General features: G+C 49.4%; 2 protein-coding genes across 4 annotated transcripts in view; one reads left to right on the forward strand and one right to left on the reverse strand.

Moving 5' to 3' along the window:
* The window catches only part of CACNA2D4 (calcium voltage-gated channel auxiliary subunit alpha2delta 4), a 114,981-nt gene that overhangs the window by 28,297 nt on the left and 60,974 nt on the right, over nt 1-25,710 (reverse strand). The window lies entirely within an intron of this gene.
* On the forward strand, nt 397-23,374 carry LRTM2 (leucine rich repeats and transmembrane domains 2). Of its 3 annotated transcripts, XM_050325574.1 has the most exons (5): nt 397-938; nt 11,445-11,585; nt 13,070-13,231; nt 16,986-17,576; nt 19,101-23,374. In XM_050325574.1, the coding sequence occupies exons 3-5, from the start codon at nt 13,165-13,167 to the stop codon at nt 19,553-19,555; spliced, it is 1,113 nt and encodes a 370-aa protein (XP_050181531.1). In that variant the 5' UTR covers nt 397-938; nt 11,445-11,585; nt 13,070-13,164; the 3' UTR covers nt 19,556-23,374. The 3 variants fall into 3 exon arrangements, with proteins under 3 accessions (XP_050181531.1, XP_050181530.1, XP_050181532.1); XM_050325573.1 differs by lacking the exon at nt 11,445-11,585 and having other exon boundaries at nt 398-938; XM_050325575.1 differs by lacking the exons at nt 397-938; nt 11,445-11,585 and adding an exon at nt 11,724-12,556.

Genomic DNA, 25,710 nt, shown 5'->3' on the forward strand with positions numbered 1-25,710 from the left:
CTGGGGACACCCGGTGTGGCCGGACAGGATGTGGCCAGCCCACCGTGGGCACCTCTCAGTTAAGTTTCTCTGTTGGACACACTGCCATCCCCCCATCATCTCTGGAGCACTGGTGGAAAGGGGGTGCCCTTCTCCCAGGCCCCCTGGTTTCTCCTCTGCTGTCTCCCCTTCACTGCCGCTGCTCGCCTCACTCCTGTACAAAAGCCAGGGCTCGTCCCTTCTCATCCTCATGCCTTTCTCTCCGGGTTTATTGTCATCAGACATAGCAGGCAGGGGGAGAGACGGAGAGAGAGGGGGAGGTATTCAGCTCGGTGCCTTCTCTTGTAACCTGTGCCTGACCAATCTGCCTCCCGGGGGGCTGTGGGGAGCTCCTCCCGCCCTGGCATCTCCTCACCCCTCCTCGAGCCCCTCGGCTCCTGGCACCCGGAGAGGGATGGCAGCAAGGGCGGGAGGAGGGGGAGAGAGGGACTGACAGCAACTGCCCTTTCTCCAGGATGGGTTGAGAGCAACGAAAACCTCCCGAGCTCCTTCCTCTGGGTGTTTTGGAGCAGATCCTGCCTGCCTGGCGGGGTGACTCCTCTGCACTGTCTGTGCGCGTTCCTGTGCGTGTGCTGCTGCCATCGCAGATGTACCCCCAGCTGTCACTTCACCGCGCACAGTCGCTCCCTCTCCCGCCTCTCTCTCTCTCATTCTCTCTCCCCCTGTTTATTATTTACGGAGGATTACAGTCCCTTTCCCACGCTGTCACCTCGCCGTGCGGCTCCTCTGCCCTCCACGCGGGGTGAGCGACTGGCTAGGGGGGGTTCCTGCCGGCGAGGGTCCACCGAGATCCCGGCTGGCAACAGAGGGACTTTCTGCCGTTTTTGTTTTGGGATTGTACCGGGTTCGCTGGAAGAGCTGCTATTCCTCCCAGGAGGGTCCATTCCAGCCTGAGAGAGGTAAGTAAAGACACCTCTCTTTTGCGTTTTTCCCCCCAACCCCAGCCAAGCGAGATCAGCGGAGCTGCCCCCCAGGAACCCGCTTCCCCGGGGAGCTGAGTGTCAGCAGGGGCAGCGCTGTCTGCCAGACAGCACAGTGCACAAGTCTCGGCTGTGCGAGACTGACGGGCAGCGATCTTCCCGACAAAGCGGAACGGCAAACCTGCTGCAGAGGTGGCTGGGGCTGGTGCCAGTCCAGTTCCCGTGCTGGCTGCGGGGAGCAACTTCTCACGGCTGCGAATGGCACCACCACCTTCTCCTGGACCACGGGCAGCTCAGGTGCAGTTCTGAGGCTACGGGCTTGGTGCTGTGGTCACCAGGTGCCGGGCAGCTCCCAGGGAGCCCCGGCTTTTGTCCCCTCCTCGGGGCTGTGAAAGGGATCAGCATGAGAGGCGGCACTTGCCTGGCCCATGATGACTTTGCTGGCTATCATTTTGGACTCAGCTGTCTAAGTAAGAACAACCTAAAATGGAGAAGTGAGGACCAAAATTGCATAGGTTCAGCACTCAGTACACAGCTTTAGGATGGCAGGATGTGTGTGTGTGTGTGTATGTGTCGGTGTGTGGGTGTGTGTGCTCATGGACATGACCACAGGACATGAAGTGAAGGATGCCAAATCACAAGTAGAGCCAAAAATAAGTCCCAAGTTGCTTTCAGCATCTCTGCAGGCTGAGCCTGCAATTTCTGAACTTTTGGGAGGAAGGCACAGCACTGAGGGGGGTGGGTGAAACACAGCACAGAGAAGCTTCACAGCCTTTTCCAGCCCTGACTGGGAGGAGAGGGCAAGAACGAGGTCCCAAATGAGCTGATGTGAAGCTCGCTATGGATAGAGGTATACATATAAGCATTAGGGGGTGTGTATGGTGTGTGTGTGCACATATACACACGCACAGACACGTGCACACACACAGCCCACACAGGGCATTCTGCCCCCTCCTTCTCCCTCTGCCCGACCAGTTTATTGCTGTCCCTGCACCTCATGCTAATTAAGAGAGACGTGTAGAACTGGAGCTTTCCAGATTTGGGGAGAGAGGAATTTTTAAGCTGTTGCTCCAACCAGGTCATGCCTGAGCTGGGCCCCAGGCCCACCATGTGGACTGCCAGGTAGCCTGAATGTGCCACATCCAGCACACCCCTGATGGGAATGGCAGCGAGCAGGGCACAGCACTGCTCTGCTGCTGGTGCCTGACCTGCCACTCAAGCATGGAGAGAGAAATTAAGATCTCATTTGGGAAAGGACTGGAGAAGCAGCTGTCACAGAGCTTAAAGAAGGAAACCCTTAAAAGACAGGGGAACCCTCAAAGGCACAAAAGCACTTGTCCCAAAGCAGGGGACGTTTCTAGAAGTGAGAGAGCCTTTCCAGATTTGCAGACCATTTTTATTGTGAGCTTTGTCGCTCAGGTCTGTTTGGGGGTGGGAGGGGGTGGATCTTCCTCTAACTGCTGTGGGCAAACAACATTTGCAAGGGAATTATTCCACATGAGCGAAAGGCTTGCGGGAGTTGTCTCCCTGTCAGACATCAGTGCTGCCTCTGTTAGTGCATCTTGCCCACTTGGAGGAATTATGGTAAATCCTGAGCAAAGGGGCTGTTTGCAAAGAGAAAGGGGGGGAAGCCTTCTTACATAATTTTTTTACCAGATCATAGCTTTACCCTTGCCTCCAGCAAAGTGAATGCCACATGCTAGCAAGGTGCACTCCTAGCTTGGATATCTTCATGAGTTACTCCAGCTTCCTGCCCTTCCTCTGGCTTTTTTATAAGCCCGATGCAGAAAGGATTTTCTAGGCTGTTCAGAACTGCAGAAGCATGATGAAGGCATGGAAGAGCTGGGATGGCCAGCAGCAGCACAGGGCCATGAGGATAGCTGTAGAGGAGCATTCAGGGAGCAGCAGAGGCTGGAACAGAATGGGGACAGCCTCAAGCCTGTGGGAGGGCATTTCTGGGCAGTTCTTTGGTGAGTCTTCAGCACTTGCCTGTTGCTGATTCAAAAGACAGACCAGGCAGTCTCCTGCACTTGCCATGTTTGGTTACAAGCAGCTGCTCACACCGCTTGACATCTGTCCCAGTCCTGGGTGGCTCAAGTCATAAATCAATCCATACTGGGATGCTCCTGCCAGTTGGGTAATGTTTCAGTGAGCTGAAACACACTGACACACACTCCAGTTCTCAGTGGAAAAGGAGCTGGAGTGGGAGTTCTGGGATGTTCCTTCCGCAGCGTGGAAATACCTTGTAACACGAACCTTATTCCTGCTGTGGCTTTACCAAAACGCTGCCTCCCAAAAAAGCTTTGTGTGACTGAGGATATAATAACAGCAAGAAGATGTGCATTTTTTTCTATAAACCAGTTCAATTCCAGACTCAAGAGATGTAAGGAAAAGTTGTTTTGCCTTTGAGGGGTGGGATTATGTGAAATATATTATTCACATTGCAAAAAAAAAAGCAGTTGAAAGTTGGAAAATGTCAGCGTTGGGGGCAGCCTGCCATCTGCACTGGGTTGCAGTCCTGACTGGTAGGATGACATGCTGTATTTTCATGAGCTGATCATTCAGGGTACTGGCTACATGGTGTTCAAGGAGCGAAGCAGGGGTCTGTTATTTTTTTCTGGTACCGCAAAGTGTGCGCCTGTTTTATTTGTTTACTGCCTGCCATCCAAGCCCTGGAGGCAATACATCATTATTCATTGTCTTGTGGTGTTCTGAAGATGTTAGCTGCTACAGTTGCCTTGTAGCTGATGATAGAGAATTTATGCTCCTCACGAGGCAAGAGAGAGTGGGTATTTTCCCTGCTTTTGAAGGGAAAAGAGACTTCTGCTTTAGCTACACAGGGAAGAAGCAGCAGGTGCAGGGCCGGAGCTTGGGGCCTCTTAGCTCTCAGTGCCATTGAGTCCTTGAGACCAGTTTCCTGGCTAAGCTGCCAGCATTTTGAAAAACAGCTGTGAGTGTTCAGCAGCTCTGTAAAATGGCCCCTTAGGGTCTTGTGTTGGGCACCCGCAAAATTAGGAATGTACGGACTGCGGCCTCCTGCCAAAACTGTGGTTTAATATTCAATTCCTACCATATAAAAATAGCCTTATTTATTACAGCATCCTCACTGTTAGCTTGAGTATCATGTGTCCTTTGCACTGAGTATGGGATGGGGTACTGTGAAAAAAAAGAAATAGTACTTAGTTGGGTAAGCAAAGGAAGTTCTGTGATGCAAGTGCAAGTGGCTGAATGAAGGCTGGGCAGGTATTATCTCACACTTAAGTGCTTGGCTTTGCAAGCCAAATAGCATATTTTATCACATGACAATTTTTTCCTAAAGTAAAATGTTTTCAATGGGAAAACAAGAGACTTTCTGTTATTTATGCACTGCAATGCCCCAAACCCATCACTGGAAGGACTGAGACTTAAAATTTACAGCAGGGCCATACAAGTCAGAACCTCCTGACTAACTGCAAGCAAAGGCTGTTACTTTGAATTCAGGCCCTGCTACCACAATCCTCCTCACTTCAAGGAGGCTGGGAAGACTCCTTCCCCATGAACCATGCTCTCATACAAGGAATAAAAAAGTAGGACCACATCCTGAGTCTGGAGAAGAGCTGTTAGAGGCGACTTAACTTGGCACTCATCACTTGGGCTCTCTTTCCACTCCTGGTGAGGCTCTCTATTGCCACTGCTGCCCAAAGCAGGGCATGGTGCTGCTGTGATTTTGCTGTGAGGCACCTGTGTTGGGGCAGAGGGGATGAGGGTGGGCCCTGCTCTTTCCACACCACTGGCATCTAGTAATTTTGATGGGATGTGATCTTTGCCATAACCCTATCTCTTCTGTGGCTGCAAACCCTCCAGAAAACTAAAGTCACATCAGATTTGAAGACCTTCCTCAGCCTCAGCAAGCCCTGCAGCATGAGGCTGTGATCTGTGTGCTAACCCAGATGCATCCAAAGATCCTGGCGGGAACTCTGGATTGGAAGAGCTGTCACCACATCTTGCTGAGCTATGGGCAGTGTTCCCAGCTTGTAAAGAGCGTAACTATGTCCCAGAGAACTGCAGGCACCCCTGGAGCTGCAGGCAGCAGCTTAGCTCCCATGCAGTTTGTGTGGACTTTGCAGGGTTGCCCCTCTTGGGCGCTCTGGGAAGGCGATGGGGCAGCAGAAGAGCTGCAGGTTCTTTCGAGCAGGCAGCACCAACAGCCTCATGCCACAGTGGCAACCAAGCGAGACAGATCTATGCAACTCACTAAGGCAGAAAGAGGCCTCCTTCAGAGCCAGCACAAATGCATCGTGTGTGAGCAGTGGGAGTCGGCCTTTCCTCGGCAGGTTTGCCAGGAGCCGTGTGCGTGCCAGGTCACCGATCCCCTCGCGATAAGAGCTGAGAGGATTTTTACTGCTGGCATCCTGTGCTCTGGCCCAGCAACGTGCACACATGGATGGACGATCCCTGGCCCTGTGAACACACACAGGACACAGGCTTGTGACGCGGTGAGGAAGTTCTTCCCTTGTTGGACTGTGTTTTCTGCCTCCTCTCTCTCCTCCTGCCCCAGCTGCCGGAGTGGCAAGACACTGCCCTTGCAGTGACCACCCTGGTGGTCTCATTCTGGGAGCCTGGAAGCCAGGGAAGCACAGCTGAGGTGGTGAGTGATGGAGAGGAGGAGGGACTCCCTCACTCAGCAGCCTGGGTGGCAGCAGTTCTCCACCATGCTGGCATCTCCACAAGAAGGAAGAGTAACAAAAGTCAAGCACTAGGAAGGCCAGAGAGCTGGAAGTTCTGGTGTATTTCAGAATACAGGCTATGGAAAAAGGCAAAGGCAGTTTTTGGGCTAATGCAGACATGAATGATGGCAAACACGCCAGTGTGGGGGCATTTTGGGTGCAAGAGATCACCCAGGCTTGCAGAATCTCACCTCATTTTAGGAATGAGAAGCCACAAGGAGAAAGACTTATGACTGAAGAGCCTTGGTCCCCATAAGATATAACAGGGGTTTCTTGGTGTTGATTTGGAAGCCCCTGGATTTGACAGTCTGGCCATATTGTTCAGGTTAGACTTCTGGCCTAGCACTCCAGGGACAGAACTGTGAACTGAGAGCTTGTATTGATTAAAAACCTTATATTTTCCTATCTTGCTGCTAAATTGATGCACCTGTATCTACTACTCTGTGCATGTAAATGAATCTTTTATCTCAGACAGGCTGGCACCTTCCCTCTTAAAGATCTGCTGCATCCTTTGACTCTAGTAAGAGACCCAGGGAAGGTACTGGGTCGTGTCAAAAGTTCTGAGCCCTCAGAGAATCCTTGATAAATGTGGGCCTATATCTACCTTCCTTCTTGAACACCACCCAAATACAAACAAGAAAGAGAATACTTTGGGATTCAGAGTACCATTCAACTAAGAAGTGCAGAAAATATCTGTGTGTGCAGTGGTAAGGGGATTGAGGACCAAAGAACCAGGATTTTCCCACCAGGCTGTCTTCTCTGCTTGGAACCTTTTCCTGGATTGTACCACCCACCCACACCCCCAGGGTAGGCTTGCCAGGAAGGGGGGAGCAGCATTTCAAATGCCAGTGAGCTGGAGGATGCTCGTGGGGTGTAAAGGAGGAACTGGGAGCAGAGGTGCCTCCCTCAGACCTGCCAGGTCAGGAGCAGCTGCAGCCCTTCTGCCAAGGGACTGAGCGAAAGGATTAAGGGCCTGAGCTACCACTGTCCATGGGATTAACCCCTGCAGGAAATTAAAGTTGCAGAGAAGGCTCTTCACAGCTGAGAGAAAGAGAAAAACTGGGATCTGGATTAGAACTGGCAGGGCTGGTGACAAGCCACCACCCACAGCCAACTGTTCCCGGCTGGATCAGAAAATGTTATCTCAACCTTCATGTAGAACCCCCCTCCACATCTCGGTTACCAATTTTTGCCAACAGTGTGAGAAGAGCAAAAACATCACTCTGTGGAAAGAAAAAGAGGAGGAACCTGGGTAGTCAACTCACGTGTCCCTCCTCTGAGCCCCTCTCCCACTCCCTCACCCGCTTGCCTCCTCAGCTGCCTCTGTTTTGCATGGAGGAAACATGCACGTGGTCTGTCGCGTTCAATAATACTTGGAGAAGATGCTGGCACACACAGGGCTGGATTTCTTCCTGTCAACTGCCCCCTCAGCTCTCCTCCTGCTGCTGCTCTGGGCCTCCTCCATATGCTGCACTCGCACTGTGCTGGGACTTTCCTGTCACTCCTGTGTTGGATATCCCAGTCTCCGCACCTGCTTCCACAGCTTCCCAAGGAATTCCACATCTCCACAGCAATCTGGGTCTTTCCCAGCAGTGCTACCCTCCCTGGCTCCCCTTCAGATGCTCTGTACTTTCTCAGAGGGTTTGCCGAGGCCTTTACGTCCTTGGTATTTCCAGCCCCTCCAGCATCTCCCAGTCTAATTATTGTGCATTGGTCAGGGAGGTTTGGGATACAAATAATGTTAACTGGTATAGGTACAGAAAGAGGAATCAAGAAAACTGTCTTCTCTCCTGCTTTTGCCACAGGCCTGACAGGAAACTCTGGAAAAATCTGGCCAAAACTCCTTTATTCTGTGTAATTTTAGTAAGCCCTACAAGTACTCTCTGCAGGACAGGAGAGTATTTACAAGCCCAAGTGCAAGTGCAGGGAACTAATGTGGGCTCATGATGAAGTATCAAAAGCAAGGCAGCTGAATTTTCACCCAGCCAAACTCAACAGCCATTTTTACTGTATCATAGTTTGCCCCTTCATAATAAGGGGATAAAGTTGATCTTTCTTGGAGAGCCTTGGGGAGGAAATGTTTTTTCCCATTTGCATTTCAGAGGTGCCTATACACTGCCAATCCAAAAATCAGAAGCTTTTTGACCTCTTCACATCACAGAGAAAAGGGTGTGGTTTTTATTCACACCAAGTCAGGAATGTGGCAGAGTCCCTTGCAATACCAAGTGGTCTTTGCACGCTTTCTGCTTCCTTTACAGCTTTCTGTACAAGGTGCTTTGCTTAGCTGTGATTGATCACTGCAAGTCAGAGGGCACCATTTCTTCAGCAGCTGGGTTTTTCGTGCGAATTTAAAATGTGCTTTCCATTGATTGTGACAGCACAACACTAACGAATCCTGAACACATGTGTTAATAAATCAGCAAGTGCTGCAAATGAAGCCCTCAGCTATTTAGCTTAGAAGCTCACTGGGGCAGTGACACACACTGGATGCTTCCACAGTGCTGCTGAGCTTTGCTGCCACCTCTGTGTGCTTTTGCAGTCCCAACAGATGACAAATGAAGAGCTGCCACCGCGATGATGTGACCTCTGGTGATCGATAATTTGCATGACTAACTTAGGTCTCTCGGGGGTCCAAGAATGGGCATCATCTCCATGCCATCTAAACCCACTTGGGGTGTATTAATCAGGCCACACAGCTGACATCTCTTCCTGCTGCCTGTGACTCTTGCCCCCCAAGGGCTGATAAAGGAACAGCCATAGAACATGCTTTAGTCACTGGGTGCTGGGGTGCCACTGTCCCCCTCCATTATGGGGTGATACTAATAAAACATGAATCCTAAAAGCAACAAGGAAAGGGGAAGAGAGGATGATAATCTCCTTAAAGCGTCCTCCATGCCCTCCCTTACTCTGCTGTTTTTCTGATGAAGGCTAAAGCAATTCAGCATCAGAAAGGGGAAAGGGACTTTGCTATCAAGGAGATTGTGGGGGAGGGATGAACGTCTGTGTATACTTTCTGATAATTTATTGCTGGCATCTGTTGCAGCCTCTGCTACCTACCCTTCTGCAATATAGGTCACCCACATGCCCTGCCAATGCTCATAAGCCAGGCTGTTAACGGAGTCTGATCCCTGAGCCATGATCCAAGGGTTAGTGCAAAGGACTAGGAGAGATAATCAGAGACAGAAGTTGCTGGGCTCTGTTTCTCACAATGTCTCATCCTAGTGACACAGTCACCTGTCTCTCTAGCCTCAGTGTTGCTGTCTGGAAAATGGAATACCTTTATCCACCTGCCCAGAGCAGAGGCACTACTGGCTGTTATCTCAGCCTTACTTCTGGGGGTCATTAAATACAAAATAACACCACCTAGAGCTATGGTAAGAGCCATTCATAGAGCAGAGGGAAAGTTTTGGATAGAAGGTGCCACAGAATTAGGAAGTGTTATGAAACCACTATGTGGATGCAGTTTATTGAAACCCTCCCCACTCTCACAGCATGATCCGTTGGGACCCTACCCACAAAAGCTAAGGCTTTGGAGCGATACTGCAAACATTACTGGTGTCTGGGTAGAGAGAAGCAAAGCACAGGGGTAGTGCCTGCTGTAGCTTTTATGCCGTGGCAAGTGCTGCAAAATCATTACAATCTCCTCTGCATCCCACCACCCCCTCCCCCCCCAAGCAGTAAAGTTCCCTGTTCAATCTAATTAGGGGAATCCTCATTAGAGAGTCCTCTAGAGTCTGACAGCAGGCCAAATGTCCAAGTGGCACTTCAACTCAGTGTATTTTTGGCCACTGGAGCCCATGGGCCAGAAACGGATGACTTCATTTTGTTGCTTTGAGCTGAAACTAAAAAAGTTGTCTTTTACTGTCCTATATGAAAAAGTAAGAAGAAAAGGGCATCACCAGCCCCACAGGCTACTCTGTTAATTTCTCCAGAATCTGGAAAAGACATGTAACTCCAAGTACACGGAAGAAAGCTCTGGACACTGTGTCCCAGGGATCACAGGGCATTCAGTTGACATGTTGCTCTAGGGAGAAGGAACCATCTCGTAAGCCCAGGAGAAAGACTAATGCCTGGTTTGTGGAGCCCTTGGGTGATTTGGGTGACTTCAGAGCACTCAGAGCTCCAGCAGTGCTAATCAGCCTTGAGCCCCCAAACCCAAGCAATGCCAGGCGTGTTTGGAACAGCACGGTGCCTCTTGTCTTGAGCTGGGGGCACACAGGGGGCACTCCTGGGTCTGGCAGAGTGCTCACTGCTGCAAAAATCCCTGGCTGTTTGGCTGAAAGCAGCCAGACAGATCTGGTGCTGCTGTGGAGAGGCTTGAGGTGTGGGCAGGTGCTAGTTGCCCCAGGATTGGGCATTCCCAGTGCTGCACTGGCAGTGAGTGCAGTTGGCCTGGTGCTCTGCAGAGCAGAAGGCATCTCCTGGGCCACAGCAAAACAGCTAATAAAGTCAGAACTCAAGATAAGTCAGAGAAAACCTTTTAAAAAGAAACTCTCAAAAATCCTCTCTGCTTTCTTGCTGTCTCCTGACTGTGGAATATTAATCACTAAGGGTATAATGTGCTTATGGGCAGTCAACGCGTGGGAGAAACTGGGTTTTCTTCCGGATCCTTGGAATTAAAATTTCTCCATAAACATTCTACTTCAAGGTACAAATGCAGAAGCTCATTGTCCTCTGCCCTTCAGCAGCCAAGAATCTCCACCTGTTCCAAATCTACTGCTCTGCCACCTGAGCATATGGTGTGCTTGGGGAAGCAGGCAGTTTTGTGGAAGGCATGGAGGTTGATAAATGTGGGTTACAGAAGAGTCCCCGGCACATGTGCAAGCCCAAGTCCGCGCACATGTTTGTAAATGTAAGCTAGACTGGTGACTGTATGTGCATTTGTACATGAAGGCAGTCACTCTGAAGTCTTGGAAACACGTGTATGAGTGCACACAGGGTGGCTGCTATCTACGGGGTGGGAGTGTTGCGTGTATGTGACACGCTTTTAAAATAATCTTGGGTTTATCAAGGCCCCTCCGTCTTTGTGCATGTTGCAGTGCAGGAGACAGCATTAAAGCCTGAACAGGTGTTAATCACTATGCACTGTAATAAATTCTAAACATAGGGAAAGGGCTTATTTATACACGGCTGCTCCTCCCACCCTGCACTCTCTGCTGGAGCCCTGGTGCTGCCTGAGAGAAAGAGGCGCCCGTGAGGTACCAGAAACCGGTGCAAGAGCTGGACTTGCCCTGCCAGAGCAGAAGGATCTAGGGGTAGAAACCCTGACCCTGTCACCATCCCCATGCCTGGGTGTGCCAGTCCTGCCCTCAGCCCCCCACTGTCACCTGGGGATGGTGCAGATGAATTGCACAGAGCAGCGAGAGGTGTGGGAGAGACACCAGCCCACGGCCTGAGAGGGGGCTTGAGCTGAGGGGAGATCACAGAGGGAAACTGAGTCACAAAGCACCCAAGGAAGCTGGTTTTGTTTTGCTTTTTTTTAAAAAAAAAAAAAGCTTAGCCCCCCAATTGGAACTGAGCCAGCTGATACAGATGGGGTGTTACAAAACAGAGCCAAAAAGCAAGAGCACAAGGAACAGAGCTATCTATAACCCTGACAAAAGTTAGATGGAGTGAAGGTGGGGAAGAGGGAAAGACAGAGCGTGGCAGGCGGCTGCCCCTGATGCTGAGAGCAAGGACGTGATCATTTGGCAACAGGATTTGGAGCTGATCGACTCGCGCTATCCAGCAGGCAGATAAGGCTCTGTGGCTGTCAGCTTAACTCTGCCGTTTATTGCAGTGCTGTAGGGAGTTAAATAGAGCACACGGAGAGCCTGCTGCTGGGGAATGAAAGTCAAGGAGGGAAAGGGAAGGAAGAGGCTGTAATTGGGCAGTGTCCGGGGAATCGGGTGGAAGTGGCTGCAGGCAGAAACCCCTCCAGGTAAGTGCTTGTGGCTTTTCATCCTCCTTTTCAACACAGACAGGCGAGGAAAGGAGACTTCAGGGGTGGCATTTAGGATGGAGACATTTATATGGGGGAAGCTGAAAGTCTCCTCGGTCAGGTCGAGTGCAAGCATCAAATGGGGACAGCTATTTGTTGCAGCTTCTCCTTCAGTGGGGGCTGCAGGGAAAGGGCTCCAGCTCAGTTTGGGGAGTGGGGGGCTGCAGCGGGTGAAGGTCGAATCAGTTTCGGTACCGTGAGAGGTATTAATCCATTTGGTGCATTGACATTTAGGTAAGTGATCTAAAGAGCCTTGCAAATGTACTAGTCCAGGCACTCAACCTGCTCATCATTCTCATCAAGATGCTAATTTAAATATTTTTCTGGTGGTTTACATTCCCATATAAAATAAATCAGTCATGGGAGCCTGGGGGAGGGTAGGGAGCTGGCACGTGTGTGGGGAGAGCATCCTGGTGGGAGTGCAGTGCCCAGCTAAAATAACGGCCGTGGATGTTGTCAGAGCCCCTCAGAGGGGATGGAGCAGGGTTTATTTCTGTACTCTGGTTGAAATGCGTCCATCTGACTGCTGCTGCGACTGTGGGTGGCACAGAGTCAGGGAGTACGCAGGGAGACAGAAGGGTTCGTGGTGTTTTCCTTTTTCCTGCCTCCTTATATCCAGAAGGGAAGCAGGAGCGAAGTTGAAACCTGTTGTCAGTCACTTATTGTCAGGGGATAGTTTATGGTCTTTGGGTTTCTAATTAGACTGAGGATTTTTCCTTCTTCTAATTAAGATGCAACTCCCCTCTTCTCAACACTCCCACTCCGTCTCCCCCGCCCCAGGTCCTTCCTTCTCCTCCGAGGCTCCCTTGCTCTTCAGCTCCTGCAGTTGCTGCAGTGGGAAATCCCTGAGCTGAAGCTGTGCTGCTCTAGCCACCACATCCATTTTACCTTAAAACAGACAGGAAGTGCTGGTAGGGAATACGGGGAGGGGGTGGAGAGGGGAGGGGGGGTGAGGTGGGAGGGAGAAAAGCAGCTTGGCAGCCGCTGGTGCCCAGATAGATCTCCGTGAGCCTGAGCCGTGCGTCAGGGAGAGGATGCACAGGTGGTACCAGGCAGCGTGGAGGCGACAGGAATGAGCTGGAGTCTGCTGCCCTGGCAGGGTCACCTTAGCAATTCATCAGGCTAACCTTGAGCATGAGGCTAATGTAGCCACCATGGCAGGCTATTCAAGCACGAACTTCTCTCTCTGGCACTTAGGTGAATCAGGCCTTAGTTCTGCACTGTGAGGTTCAAAATGAATTAACACTGAGCCCTTCAACATGCTGTGCCTCCTGAAACATCCTCCATTTCTCCTCCAAAACAAAGATGATGCCTCAAAGGCAAAACACTAGCTGGGGAGGGGAAAGGACAACACTGAGCCCAGCCCCACGCTCTGCACCCAGGGAACTGAATCTCATCTGCTCTGCTCTGCTTTCTCACTCCAGGACCTGGCAGGCAGGCTACAAGGTCATTCCTTCTCCTTTTGGGGCTGTGTGCCAGGCTGGCTGTTGGATGTGAAGACAAGCTGGAGAAGACAACGATGCTGCCTACAACTGCTGGCCACCGGTGGAGGAGCAGGTTCCTCATGAGGTGGCAAGAGGCTTGTCGTAAGTAATGCCTACTCAGGTACTCAGCACGATATTCCTGTTTGTCAAGGGAGTGGGAAGAAAATAGGTCACATCAGGGTTAAGAATAGGGGAGAGGGACAGCTAAGAATGGAGATGTTTGAACTAATTCCTGATTCTTTTAGAGGCCAGGCTAGCTGGGAGGGAGAGAGATTCTAAAGCTGAATATGGGCTTAAAGTGGGACAGTGAGTGATGATTGCTTCTGAATTCCAGTGGGCCTGGCAGGTGAGAAACAGCATGACAGATACCATCACACAAAGATCCACCCCGAGCGTTTCTCAAATCAGTATCCTGTAAGCTGCAGGATCCTCTATATGGTAGGGCTTTATACATAGGCTGCTGAACAAGGCTCACAGCAGAACTCAAACCAGATTTTAGTAGGGAATGCAGGATGTGAAGGCAGAATTCTCCTACTGGGCACTGCCACATGTAGTGAAAATCAAGGAGTAAGTAAAGAAGATCTCTTTCAAATTAAATTGTAAGCATTCAGCCTGTGCATATTCCCAGTGGACTGGGGCATCTGCTACAGTACCTTTGAGCAGAGAGCAGAGACTGCTAAGGTGATGTGGCCTTCTGGGGATGTACCTGGATCTCAGAGAAGTACCTGAGGACCACAGCAAAGGAAAGGGAACACTTGGAGTGTGTCCATCACTACCGCATGCCCAGGCACCAAGTAGGTCTGTGGTTTTCCTTGTTCCAGTCCTCCTGATCAAATTTGGGGCTGCCTATGTAAGAAGCTGGAGGAATTATTTCCTTCTCCGGAAAACAGGCATCTTTGTAATCCATCCTCACAGACTAGACTGCTTTCTAAATTATTTATAATGAATGCTATTGAGTCTTGACTTAATCTGATATACCTGCATCAGCTTTCTGCCACCTACTAGAGTCACCAAACACCCCACAAAGTAACTTCATATTCCCCTAACACGAAAACACATAATACTCATCCTTCCGTAGGGCTGGAAGACATCTCCAAGTTCTGCCTATGGCTTCCCTGTCTCTCTTTCCCATGGAGCTGCATCCTAACCAGTGTGATCAATTCCTTGGTCTCAGCTCACATCCCAGTGTGATGCACTTCTTGCAAGGAGACGAAAACGACATCAGGCTTTCTCCTCTCTGTATGATTTTAGTAAAATATTTCCAAAAGCATACAGCAATGTATGGGTAACAACAAGACATTTTTGGCATATCCCATACATGGCTGCAGAAACTTGGCATAACTCCATTTCCTGAACATAACCACAGCCAGCTGCCTGAGACTTTGTTCCTACCAGCCGCTGCCAGCACACATACTGGTGGAACCCCACAGCCACCCAGTCGGCGCCGGAGGCGGGCAGGCATTTTGAGAGATAAGCCCTGAGCCGAATGCCACCTGTATAGCATTACACACGGCCTGCTCTTGCCTTTCTTGGTGTACAAAGCAGCTAAGTGTTATCTCATCATCACAGCTGTCAATCTATTATTAATACCGTGCTTTTGTTAAGTATCCAGGAAAAAGACGGGGTCACTTGAGTGACTCATGGCTCTCTCCCTTCCCCATTCTAGCTCCCATTCTTTTAGTTCTCTTCTTACAACAAGGCTGTGATGTGTTCTGAACAGAATTAAATATCAGCCAGCCAGTCAGTCCCTGTGCTGCAAGTCCAGAGGCTACAATCTTCTTTCATGGCAACCTCTGCTGTGGACCCCCAACCTCTGCTGTGGACCTCAACCCAACCCTGGTGCTCAGGGTAAAGGTCTGTCTTGTATTTCACCACAAGGATCCATGATTATCACTAAAAGGTCACACATATTGGCATGGCCTGGGCTGATGTACACCTGAGATCTCAACGGTAGGATAGTAAAAAATTCTTGAAAAGTTGCGAAAGATGGATAAAATAAGAGAGAGCTGGGACACTCTCTCTGAAGGCTTATCCCTTGGTCCTTGATAAGGCCATATAGCTTAGGATCCAAAATGGGTACTTCTCCTTAGGCTACCAGTCCAGAAATCTGCCAGTTCGCACAAGGATCTCTGGGAACACAAAAAACCCCTACGCAGGATGACAGGGTTTGAGTATGAAGGCACCTGGCTGACAGAAGCCAAGTCGATATAAAAACTGGGCTGTGGATCAGACTGAGCTCTAGAGATGGCACAGGGGAAGAGAGGAAGAGCATGGCTGACTTCAGAACTGTTCCAGGGAGACTTACTCCACAGCTTGTGTCTCCACTGGCTCCCTCTCTTGAGGCAGTCCTTTCACAATTTCTTTAGGGTTAAGAAGCAAAAACCTGCATGTTGTTTCTTTGAAAAAAAAGCAGGACAAAGGAAACTGATTTCCAGCTTAGGAAAGATTGGTTAGACAATAAATGTATCCGCTTTAGCCACCATTCACCCCTAAAAGGACTCTATAGACCCCTAAGTGACTGCCTTCTCTTCAGGAAAGTGAGAAAGGGAGAGGACAGGTCATGACATAGAGACAAACCTACTTCAGTTTTAGTCAAATGCTCAAACTTGTCACCTTAAAAACTGCGAGGGAGCTGAATTTGCTTCCCACATTGAAGAATTGTGGAATTCATTGTGCGATCTCAATTCCATGAAAGGAATTAAGTGAACGATGCAAATGTTTTACACTGTCTGCTTAAACATAACTCCCACTCCTCTAATGACAGGAGCACAAAGCTCGCTTTCCCGTTGCTATTTGTCACCGAAATGGGAGTCTTGGAAGCCACTGGCACCCAGGGAGGGTTGTAACAAGTGTCCTGATTCCACTAAGAGGATCTGAACCCATGTTCAGATTCCATGGATCACTATGGAATGGTGATCCAGAGCAGCTCTAATAAAAAAAAAAAAATAAATGCAGATTTCTGGAGTGTCTGACCTTAACTTTGAGACACTGCAGGAGAAAGGGTGCACATGCTAACCCTTTTCCTTACACCCCTTTCTTCAGTTACCAACCTGGAATTTTTTTCCTCATTCCATTGCTGCAGGCAATTTCAGTCAGAGGACAATTGCTGTAGGATTATGAAACTGTTTTGAGAGCAGTGGCAAGTTCCAGGCGCCCAGTCCAGGGACTTCTTCTTAGTTTTGAACAGCTTTCTTGGTCATCCCTTTGTAATGTAATCTAATTCATTAAAAGTGGACACAAGGCCCACACGACACACTATGAATATGGTAAAGCAAATGATACCCTGATGTAGAGGCTAACTTAGGACCTGAGCCTGATCTATCACAAATCTTAGAATTCAAGCTGCAGGAGAGCAAATGAGAGGTAGCTTGTTTTGTTTTCCTTTTTTTTTTAAAGAGCTTTTCAATAACATGTCTATTCCTGAAAAAAAAGAGCTTCTTAAATATAAACTAGTCCCTCCTCTCTCTACCCTGACTGTTTAGAAAGAGTTGTCCTTTATCAGAGGTGACACCTCCCACTGCTCTCTGCTCCATTCTCCTCTGACAGGTACCTGTGCTCCAGTATCTGTCAGCAAAGTCCTCTGGGATGCACTGTTCTAACTTCTTCATGAAACTGGAAGGATATTTACTTGCTCATAAAAAAGAAAGGTTAAGGGGAAAGTCACGCTGTGAGGGTGCAGGCCAGCAGTAAAGGGACATAGCTGTGAGGAAATTCATTACACTGTGGGGCACTGCAGCGAGGGGTCCTGCTGTGAGGGTTGTACTGTGGTCATAGCTGTGCTCAAGGCAGCGATGGGTGAGGGTGGGAAAGCCCTGCTCTAATACATGCACTTTTTTCCCTGCTTTTCACCCACCAGTGCTTGGCTGTTGGCTCTCGCTATGTGCTGCTGAGTCCTTCTTTGCTTGTCCTTCCTCCTGCAAGTGTAACAGTGGCAACCTGGAAGTGGACTGTAGTGGCTTGGGCCTCTCTTCCATTCCCTCAGACATCCCCACAAACACCAGGACCTTCCTCTTTCTCAACAACAAACTCAGCATCCTGCCAGGAGCAGTGTTTTCCAACCTCTCCGCTCTACAGAGGCTGGATCTATCCAACAACTTCTTGGACCAGCTCCCTCAGAACATCTTCAGTGACCTGGGGAACCTCACGGAGCTCCAGCTGAGGAACAACAGCATTCGGGCCTTGGACAAGGACCTGTTACAGCACACGGCCCTGCTGCGTCAGCTGGACCTCTCCATCAACGGCCTGGCCCAGATCCCCTCGGGAATCTTTGACGACCTGCCTGCTCTCCGCTCCCTGTCTCTCAGGTCCAACCGCCTGCAGAGCCTGGACAGGGTGACCTTCGAACCGCTAACCAGCCTGCAGCTACTCCAAGTTGGGGATAACCCCTGGGAATGTGACTGCAACCTCCGAGACTTCAAGCACTGGATGGAGTGGTTCTCCTACCGAGGTAGGTGCTCGCGCCGCGGGAGTGGAAGTGCAGAAGTGCTGCTCTTCCACGGAAGGGCAAACAAAGGCAGGGGAGAAACACGAGCAGATACATCTGTCAGCTCAGGCTGACCTGAATGACACGTCTTAACCAGAGAGCATGAGGACCATACTACAGTTTGGTGCCACTGCACGTTTGTACGACAACACTGCCAGGCTGGGGAGTCCTCTGCAGCCCCAGATCTCCTATTTCCTTGTTTTGTTTCTATTCTGAACAATTACACACACCCCCTTTTTTTTTTCTTTTTTGTTTTAACATTGGGAGAAGAAAGAACTTTCCCCAAGCAACATCAAAATTTTAGGATTATGAGTTCACCTCACCCTCTCTGCCTAAAGAGAAGAAATGCTTTTCACACTTGAAAATAATCATCCCGTTCTCTTTCTTAAGCCAAGGGAACTAGAAGTCAGATTTGGCTGTAAAGCATCAGGTTTTCTGCCAACAAAAGGACCATAGGCAAATGTGCCACTTAGGAAAAACACTCCAACTAATACTGGCAAAGCCAAACTTAAAGCTCAAATTTACAAGCCAGGCCCCAAGTCAGGCTAGCTATAAAATCATCGTTTTAAAGCAAGCAGTTTTTGACAAGTTTGTATTTCCAGCTTTTCCTTGAAACACAGAAGGCTGGAAAGGTACATATCACTTATGGGGAATGCTGATGGGATGACATATTTTTAGGAGCTGCAACTCAAAGAAAGATGGCACATTTTACAGGAATGACGATTGAAGGCCTGACCTTCTGTTACTGGAGCCAGTGAGTAGGAAAGGGTCTCAAATCATGCGGATAGCAACAGTCAGCTGTCACATCCCTGCTGATCACAGCCATGCTGCAAGAAGATTATCTCTGCCTATGGCTACACTGCAGTCTGAAATATGCGTTTGTGTGAGCAGAATCAAACAAGCGCACAAGTGCCACTGTCCTCTTTTTCTCATCTTTGGTTTGTTTTCTTTCTTCACTCCCATATCACACGATATGTCGATGGAAAGCACACAGAGGTAACTTTGCTTTTTTCCTCCCCCTCCAAAGAAATTGCCCAAACTCACTCAGGCATGTGTTTCATCATCTGTCATTATTTTCGCAGAGATGGATTTGTTGTTAGGAAGATGGGACCCTGTATCTGTTGTTATTTTGAGAAGATACAGCCTGGTCCTGTCTTTTTGCTTTTATTTCTCCTTTTATAAAATGGTTCTACTGACACTTACATAACTCACTAAACAATACAGGGCTGACTTAATAAGTGTTTTCAGAGGGCTTTCGCATCTTGGCCTGAAAGATGTCTATGCACACATGAGCACCATGAGCTCTAGTGTGGAACTCAGCCTAGGCAGAATCGTATCAGCCAGCTGACACGGTTGAAACTTCCGCAGGGAAAATACTTAGCAGATGTGAACGGGGGCCCATGAACTCACCCCACCTCAGGATCTATCTCTGCTGTCACTGTCACAGGATGAAGCTGTGATTCACTCCTGTTATCTCTATTGGAACAGGTGGGAAAATTGACCAGCTGGCATGTACCCTGCCCAAGGAGCTGAAAGGGAAGGATATGCGAATGGTACCCATGGAGATGTTTAACTACTGCTCCCAGTTGGATGATGAGAACAGCTCTACAGTGCTGGACAATACTGGCCCACCCTGCACTAAAGGAAGCCCAGCTCCTTCCAAATCTAAATCAGGCCCAGAAACAGAAGTGGAGCCCAGTGTGGGATGCCCTCAGAAACAGCGATACAGGCCCGTGAGCGTGCGCCGGGCCATTGGCACTGTGATCATTGCGGGGGTGGTTTGCGGCATCGTTTGCATCATGATGGTGGTGGCAGCTGCTTATGGCTGCATCTATGCCTCCCTCATGGCCAAGTACCACCGGGAGCTGAAGAAGAGGCAGCCGCTCATGGGTGACACGGAAGGTGAACATGAAGAACAAAAACAAATCTCCTCTGTGGCGTGAAACTCTTCTAGGAAGGAAGGGACAGCGATGAAAAAAAGGTACCTGAGAGCAGTCAAGCATGGGGTCCTCCCAAAATACATCTTCCCAGACAGAGAGACAGACTGTGCTATTGCTCCACTCACCCAAGTAGTGCAACATGCTTTTGGGGGGTCAGGGCACCTGGCTCAATTTCTTTTCCTCTGCCCCAGGCCCATTTTGTGCCCTTTCACCCTTGGGGCCTCCCAGACAAAATAAAGTAGAGTCAGACCTCGAGTGCTTGCTGTGCCTCATGCCCTCGCACAGAGCTTCCCTCACATGCCTGCTGCAAAGGCAGCTGGCACATTCTGGGAACCTGTGTTGTTCTCTCAGCTTCGGTCCTGAGTCGTCCTGTATCCTGTCAAGAATTCTCTGCAAACCGAGGGCAGCTCTGGGAAAGCTTATGTGGGAAGCAGGACACCAGAAGTGTCCATGCCTCACTGTTAGGGTCACTGCTGTTGTGTGACAGTAAGTTGCTGTCTACCTACAAGCCAGTGCTCCTTACATCAGAAGGGAGGGAAGGTCCCCAGGGTAGGACAACAGTCAGTGGGAGAGTTCCCTTCTCATTTTTAAAGGTGGCAAGATAACCTGTATCACTTTAACACACTGCCAGGAGCACAGCGTCCCTCTTTTCGCTCCTGGCCAAGTCCAAATCCGTGAGCTGACACACACGTCATCTCCTACAGGTGCACAGACACGGAGTCACCCTCCTGTACACACACACACTGACTCATTCTGATCCCAGCACGCACACACAGCCAGCCCCACTTCCAGACATCCAGGCACCCTACCTGCAGATGCAGAGCCACACATGCCCATGCTGATCTGCCCTCTGTGTGTGTTGAACACATTCAGCCACTTTACCTTACCATGATCACGGCAGTGCATATCGCCTTCTGCTTCACACAAAATACATGCACACCGCCACTGAGGAGCTAACAGAAACATCCCAGCCCTAGTGCAGAGCCAGTGGAAGCTGGCAGGACACGACAGAGAGAGGCAAAGTTATTGAGATTACAGCATGAGTCTGTGGGAATAAGTACACAGCATGAAAAAAAATAAGGTGTATTCTTCTTATCTGTTTTATGTTTTCTCTGATAAACGGAGAGGGTAAGGATACAAAGCCTCCATTTAGAAATGTTTGGCTGGCAGAGTAGAACTGGGTCATCAGGAAAGACTAGAGGAGGAGGTGGCTTACCAGCCTCAGCAGTGTAAGCCACGCTGAGTAGTGTGAGCCTGGGGAAAAGTGTCAGGGGGAGAAGTCACACAACTGGCGTGGCTGGCAGAGGGGCCAGCACGGTGTGTGGAGCAGGGTGATGCAGCTGAGGTGACTGAAAAGAGTGGGCGCAATTCTGGGGGGTTAGACCACCGCGTGGCAGGCATGAGGAGAGCCCAGGAAGGGTCTGGCATGGAAGGCAGCACAGCCCACAGACACTCCTTTTCACCATCACTGGTGTGTTTGACACCATCCAGAGCTGCACACGAGCGTGCCCACACACACAACTGCGCACACTGCCACTGTCACGTAGGGTGACTTCCCCCAGCCAGACTTTAAAGCCCTCAGACTGCAGTGCCTCCTATTAGTCTTTGCTCATTCTGACCTGACAGGGGGGAAAAAAAAAAAAAAGCGAGAGGGGAAAAAAATGAAAGGAACTCGACATAAGGACTCATTTTGTATCACTGGAAGTGGGATAAAATGCTGTCTCCAGGGGAGAGCGCACATTGCCATGGTAACCTGCTCTAACCCGTCACAGTGGGTATTCCTGGGCGAGGAAGATGACACCGGAGGTCGTGCATCCACAGTGCCTGTGGATGGTGTGATCCCTACCATCAGGAAACAAGCTGGCAGCCAGCCCAGCTTTGCAGGGTGTTTCGCTGGCAACCTGTGTTCAGAGCCCAGCATGCACTGCAGGTGGACCCTGCCAGGGCACATCACCTCTTCCACCTGCTCCATCTGAATCCCGATGCCTTCGGACATCTCACAGCCCTCCTGCTTGCTGTGACCAGATCCCTGTGGAAGCAGCGCACGCTGGCTCCTCACGCCCTTCTGTCCCCAGACAGGTGGTTGTACTGACCCAGGGGCACACAACATCTTTAATCAAAGCCTGGAGTGGCAAAATCCCTCCTGGTCTGCCCAGGGTGACCAGAGGCAAGGAGACAGGATGCTCTGGACTGTTTAAGCACGACTTCCCTTCGACACAGAGATGCATGGGACGGGGGAGGATATTCTTCAGGAAGCAGAAGACAAGGCTGCCACAGAGGAACAACTGGGAGAAGCAGTCCACCCACAAGTGTGCACACACTGCTCCCAGCACACTGCTTGTGAGGAAGAGAAAGAGGAGGAGGGCTGGCAAGACGTGAGAAGGAAGGACTCTCACCCCACACACTGTATAGCCACTCCAACCATCCCATCTGCAACATCTCCCAAGTGTAGCCCGTTCTAAAGGGCAGAACTGGTGCACTGCAGACTCCATATGCGTGTCACTGCTGCTCCACATTCCCAGCAAGCCAGGACTAGACTCTGCCTGCTGGATCCAAACCTCTCCCCAACCTCCCTCTCAGGGGAACTTCTCCCTTTTCCATACTGGACTCCGCAATCATACTTGAAATGGGACTTGAGTCAGAGTGGTATATTTATAGATCTATATTTTACTTGCATCAAATAATGGTGAAATATTGCACAAAACAAATGGGATCTATATATGTGTGTGTGTGTATGTGCGTGTGTGAGTGAGCAAGAGAGTGAGAGATTGTTTTTAAGGGAATAGACTAGAGGTAAAATGAATGGGAGAAAGGCAGGGCACACTGCAGGGGCTGAGGGGGTGAAATCCTCCTTTCCCTGTACCTTCTCTGTGACTTCCTCCAGCCCTGACCAATTTTTCATTGTTGCTAATAATATTTTCTATATCTTGTGTTGTGGGGCCGATGATGACCTTGCCCATCCTTTCCTTTTTCGTTTTAATTTATACAGCAGAAAGTCTGGATTTATCTCAACCCTAGACAAGGGACTGCTATGTTTAGAAACCCACCCAGGAAAGGAGAGAACTGAGTGTTGCTGAGAAATATGAAGGCTGGCTGCTATTGGGAGTCCCACTGGAAAGCAAATACTGTGCTTGGAAGGACAAGGACCTCTCACATGCAGAGCAGAGCAACTGGGTTCACTGGGAAATGCCCTCTTCATGCCACTGTTTGCAAACAGGCTCTCCCTCCCTTCCCTAGCACACCTGGAGAAGAGGCTGCCCCAGTGTGACTGAGCTGCTGCACTGTCCACAGGCACACTAGGGAACGTGGTATCTAGCGTGGTCCAAAACAAAGCTCTCCCGTGGGATGTTGGATACAGAACGAGATCCAGCGCTCCTCATGCGCTCAGCCAATGGGTTCCTTTGGTGTGTGGAGAAAGGGGCTCCTGTTATCCCTGCAGGCATGGCTAGACACAGGGAAACCTCCCGAATGCAGCCTCTGATGCAGGCAGGTGCCTGCACTCAGGAAATGGTTTTCTGGGGCAGGCAGGTCCAACACATGCCAGGGCGATCTAGGGGCCAGCAGGGCCACCAGAAACACCCCTTCTGCTCCCCCCTGACTCCCCTTCCCCACACACCCACCTGTGGCACAGGCACGTTTCTTGCAGGGAACAGATGGCACTTGTAATTCCTTTTTCTTTTTTGTTACCGTTTGAGGGAGAGCGACAAGATTTTCTAAAATGATTGAATGGAGGTTTCTTTGGCACGAGACAGAAAATTTTTAAAGGTATATTATATTTCTGGCTTGTTGTTACAGAATAATAATAAAGAATGTATTTTCCTATGCTCCTCCTTGTTTAAATGAGATCTCTGATAATAAAATTCCCTCTCTCCTTGGCCCCTGCAAAGGCAAACACCAGAGGGGTACAGCCAGCCACACGAGGAAGCCCCTCAATTCCCACCCATGTATGCTGGTTTGTGCACATCGTTGGAACTTGGAATGAACATGCACACACACACACACAGGGTATAGCAGTGTAAGGCAGGGTGAGGCTCTAGGACCAGGCTCACAGTCAAGGTGAGACCCTAAATCTAGAAACACACACACACACACACACACACAGAGCGCTCCGGGGACACAGCCAGACAAGGGTGATTGTGTAACAAGGATAAGATACTGTGGCAATCAGCTCATTACATAAAAGTAGAAAGGGCCAAATTAATCCCTAGTGTAAGAACGCAGAAGCCAATGGAGTTATATTCAGGTCACATTTGATTCCAAAAGCTTTTTTTTTTTTTTTTTTAATTAGAACATAATGTAACAAATAGTGAGCTATGGCTTCCTACATCTCCAGATTCCTGACCCTCTTGAGCAAGGTTATTTTGAAACGGATGGAAATTGCAGTCTAATCCTATTGCACCCCAAGTACACAAGCTGTCACCCCTAGAGCTAAAAGAGTCTCTCCACCAGCTGTTCACTGGCTTGGTCTATCACACACAGCTAAGAAGTTTAAATTCCCCACTTTGCCACTTTCAGTGCTAAGCGTACACAGTTCATCACATTCTCATCCTGCGAGAAAAAGCTCATCCTGACGCAAGTGGAACCACAAAAGATGTTAAGCCCCACCACAAGCAAACCCTTGTGCCACCATACTCACACTGCTATACTCAAGTCACCCTGTCAGTCTCAGGCTGATCTTCAGAGAGAAACTGGGAACAGAATCCAGATACTCTTAATCTGATAGGAGCTGAAGCATCTCTGCTGCTAAAAAGGTATGTGCTGCAGGAGAATCACCATTATTGTTTAATGGTATGGTGTCTATGACACATAGTTTAGTCTAATTTTGCCATGTAGGTAGAGGAGTGCACACAGATACTACTAAGCAGTTCATATGATACCAGAAACACAGAGCAGAAAAAAAGCAAAGCCAACACACTCATCTGATGACTCCAGGCTTTTTCAGTTCATGAACTATCTGGGAGCAGGCTGTAATTTTCTGCAATTTGATTATTATAATTTGATTATTATTTTATATTGGCAAATGTATTTGTCCTGCTTATGTATCTACTCATGCACACATATAACACCATATATAACCATGTAATTAAGTATATATAACATATAAAATTTATAAAATAGAATTCCCCTTCAGTATCTTGTTCATCAGCAGCCTGCTGTGCTGGCTTGAGGAGCGTTTGCCGGCTCTGATTGGAAGCACAGGTCAGAGGGTCAGCTTCTATCCTCTGATCAGGTAAGCGCAAATCCTAGCATGGGATTTCTGAGGACCAAAAAGCCCTCCCTCCAAGAACAGTACAAACAAAAAGAATAAGCATTCCCCAATGAGGACGGTTACAGAACGAAGTGCAAGTAAATAAAGATTTCCCGCATCATTTCGGAGATCTCTTCCCATCTATAGGAGCCCTGCAAATCTGGGGACAAGGCAGCACACCCACAGCTTTTCTCCCTGTAGAGGATGGTGTGGGGGGAAAAGCAACCAACAGGGGCCAGATCTCTCCTTGCCACGGTGATGCTGTGCTGCAGCCAGGCAGAGGCCACGTGCAGGGCACCTGGAGCCAAGGAGAAAGCCAAGCTAAGAATAACTCTGCCTTGCACGGAGTTGCTGGGCCAGGACAACAACGTGCCGCTCTTTGCTCGGGGCTCCAAGCAGAGATTTGCCCCTTCGCATTTGCCTTTTCTGCGTCCTAACTCGGGAATAAACTTGTTTGTTACAACAGCCGTGGAAAATCAAGTCGCAAAGGGTGCCGAAGGAGCGAGGAATGCAGGTATTTCATCTGAGGCAGCACACACAGACCGTACCCTGCAATATTCAACCAGCTCTGCATAAAGCTCAGGGGAAATATGCAGAGAAACAACAATGCTTTGCATTTCTATAGTGCTTGCCTTTGGCAGCTCTCTGGGAGCTTGCAAACATTAATGAATTCACAGAGGCAGAGATTCAGAGAATACAAAGGCCAGAAGGGACTTTAGATCATCCAGTCTGACCTTCTGCGTATTGCACGCTACTTGGAAATTGTGTGGAAAAGAACCACAAACACTATTTGAGGGTGGCAGAAAATGCCTTCCTGTGAAAGGCTTAAAAAGCTCAATCTGTTTAGCTTATGAAACAGAAATTAAAGAAGTTATCCCGTAAAGAGACCAACAGTGAGTGTTTATATGAA

This window comes from Myiozetetes cayanensis, unplaced genomic scaffold (assembly GCF_022539395.1).
Source record: "Myiozetetes cayanensis isolate MyiCay16 unplaced genomic scaffold, myiCay2020 scf3, whole genome shotgun sequence".
In the NCBI taxonomy this organism is placed as follows: Eukaryota; Metazoa; Chordata; class Aves; order Passeriformes; family Tyrannidae; genus Myiozetetes; species Myiozetetes cayanensis.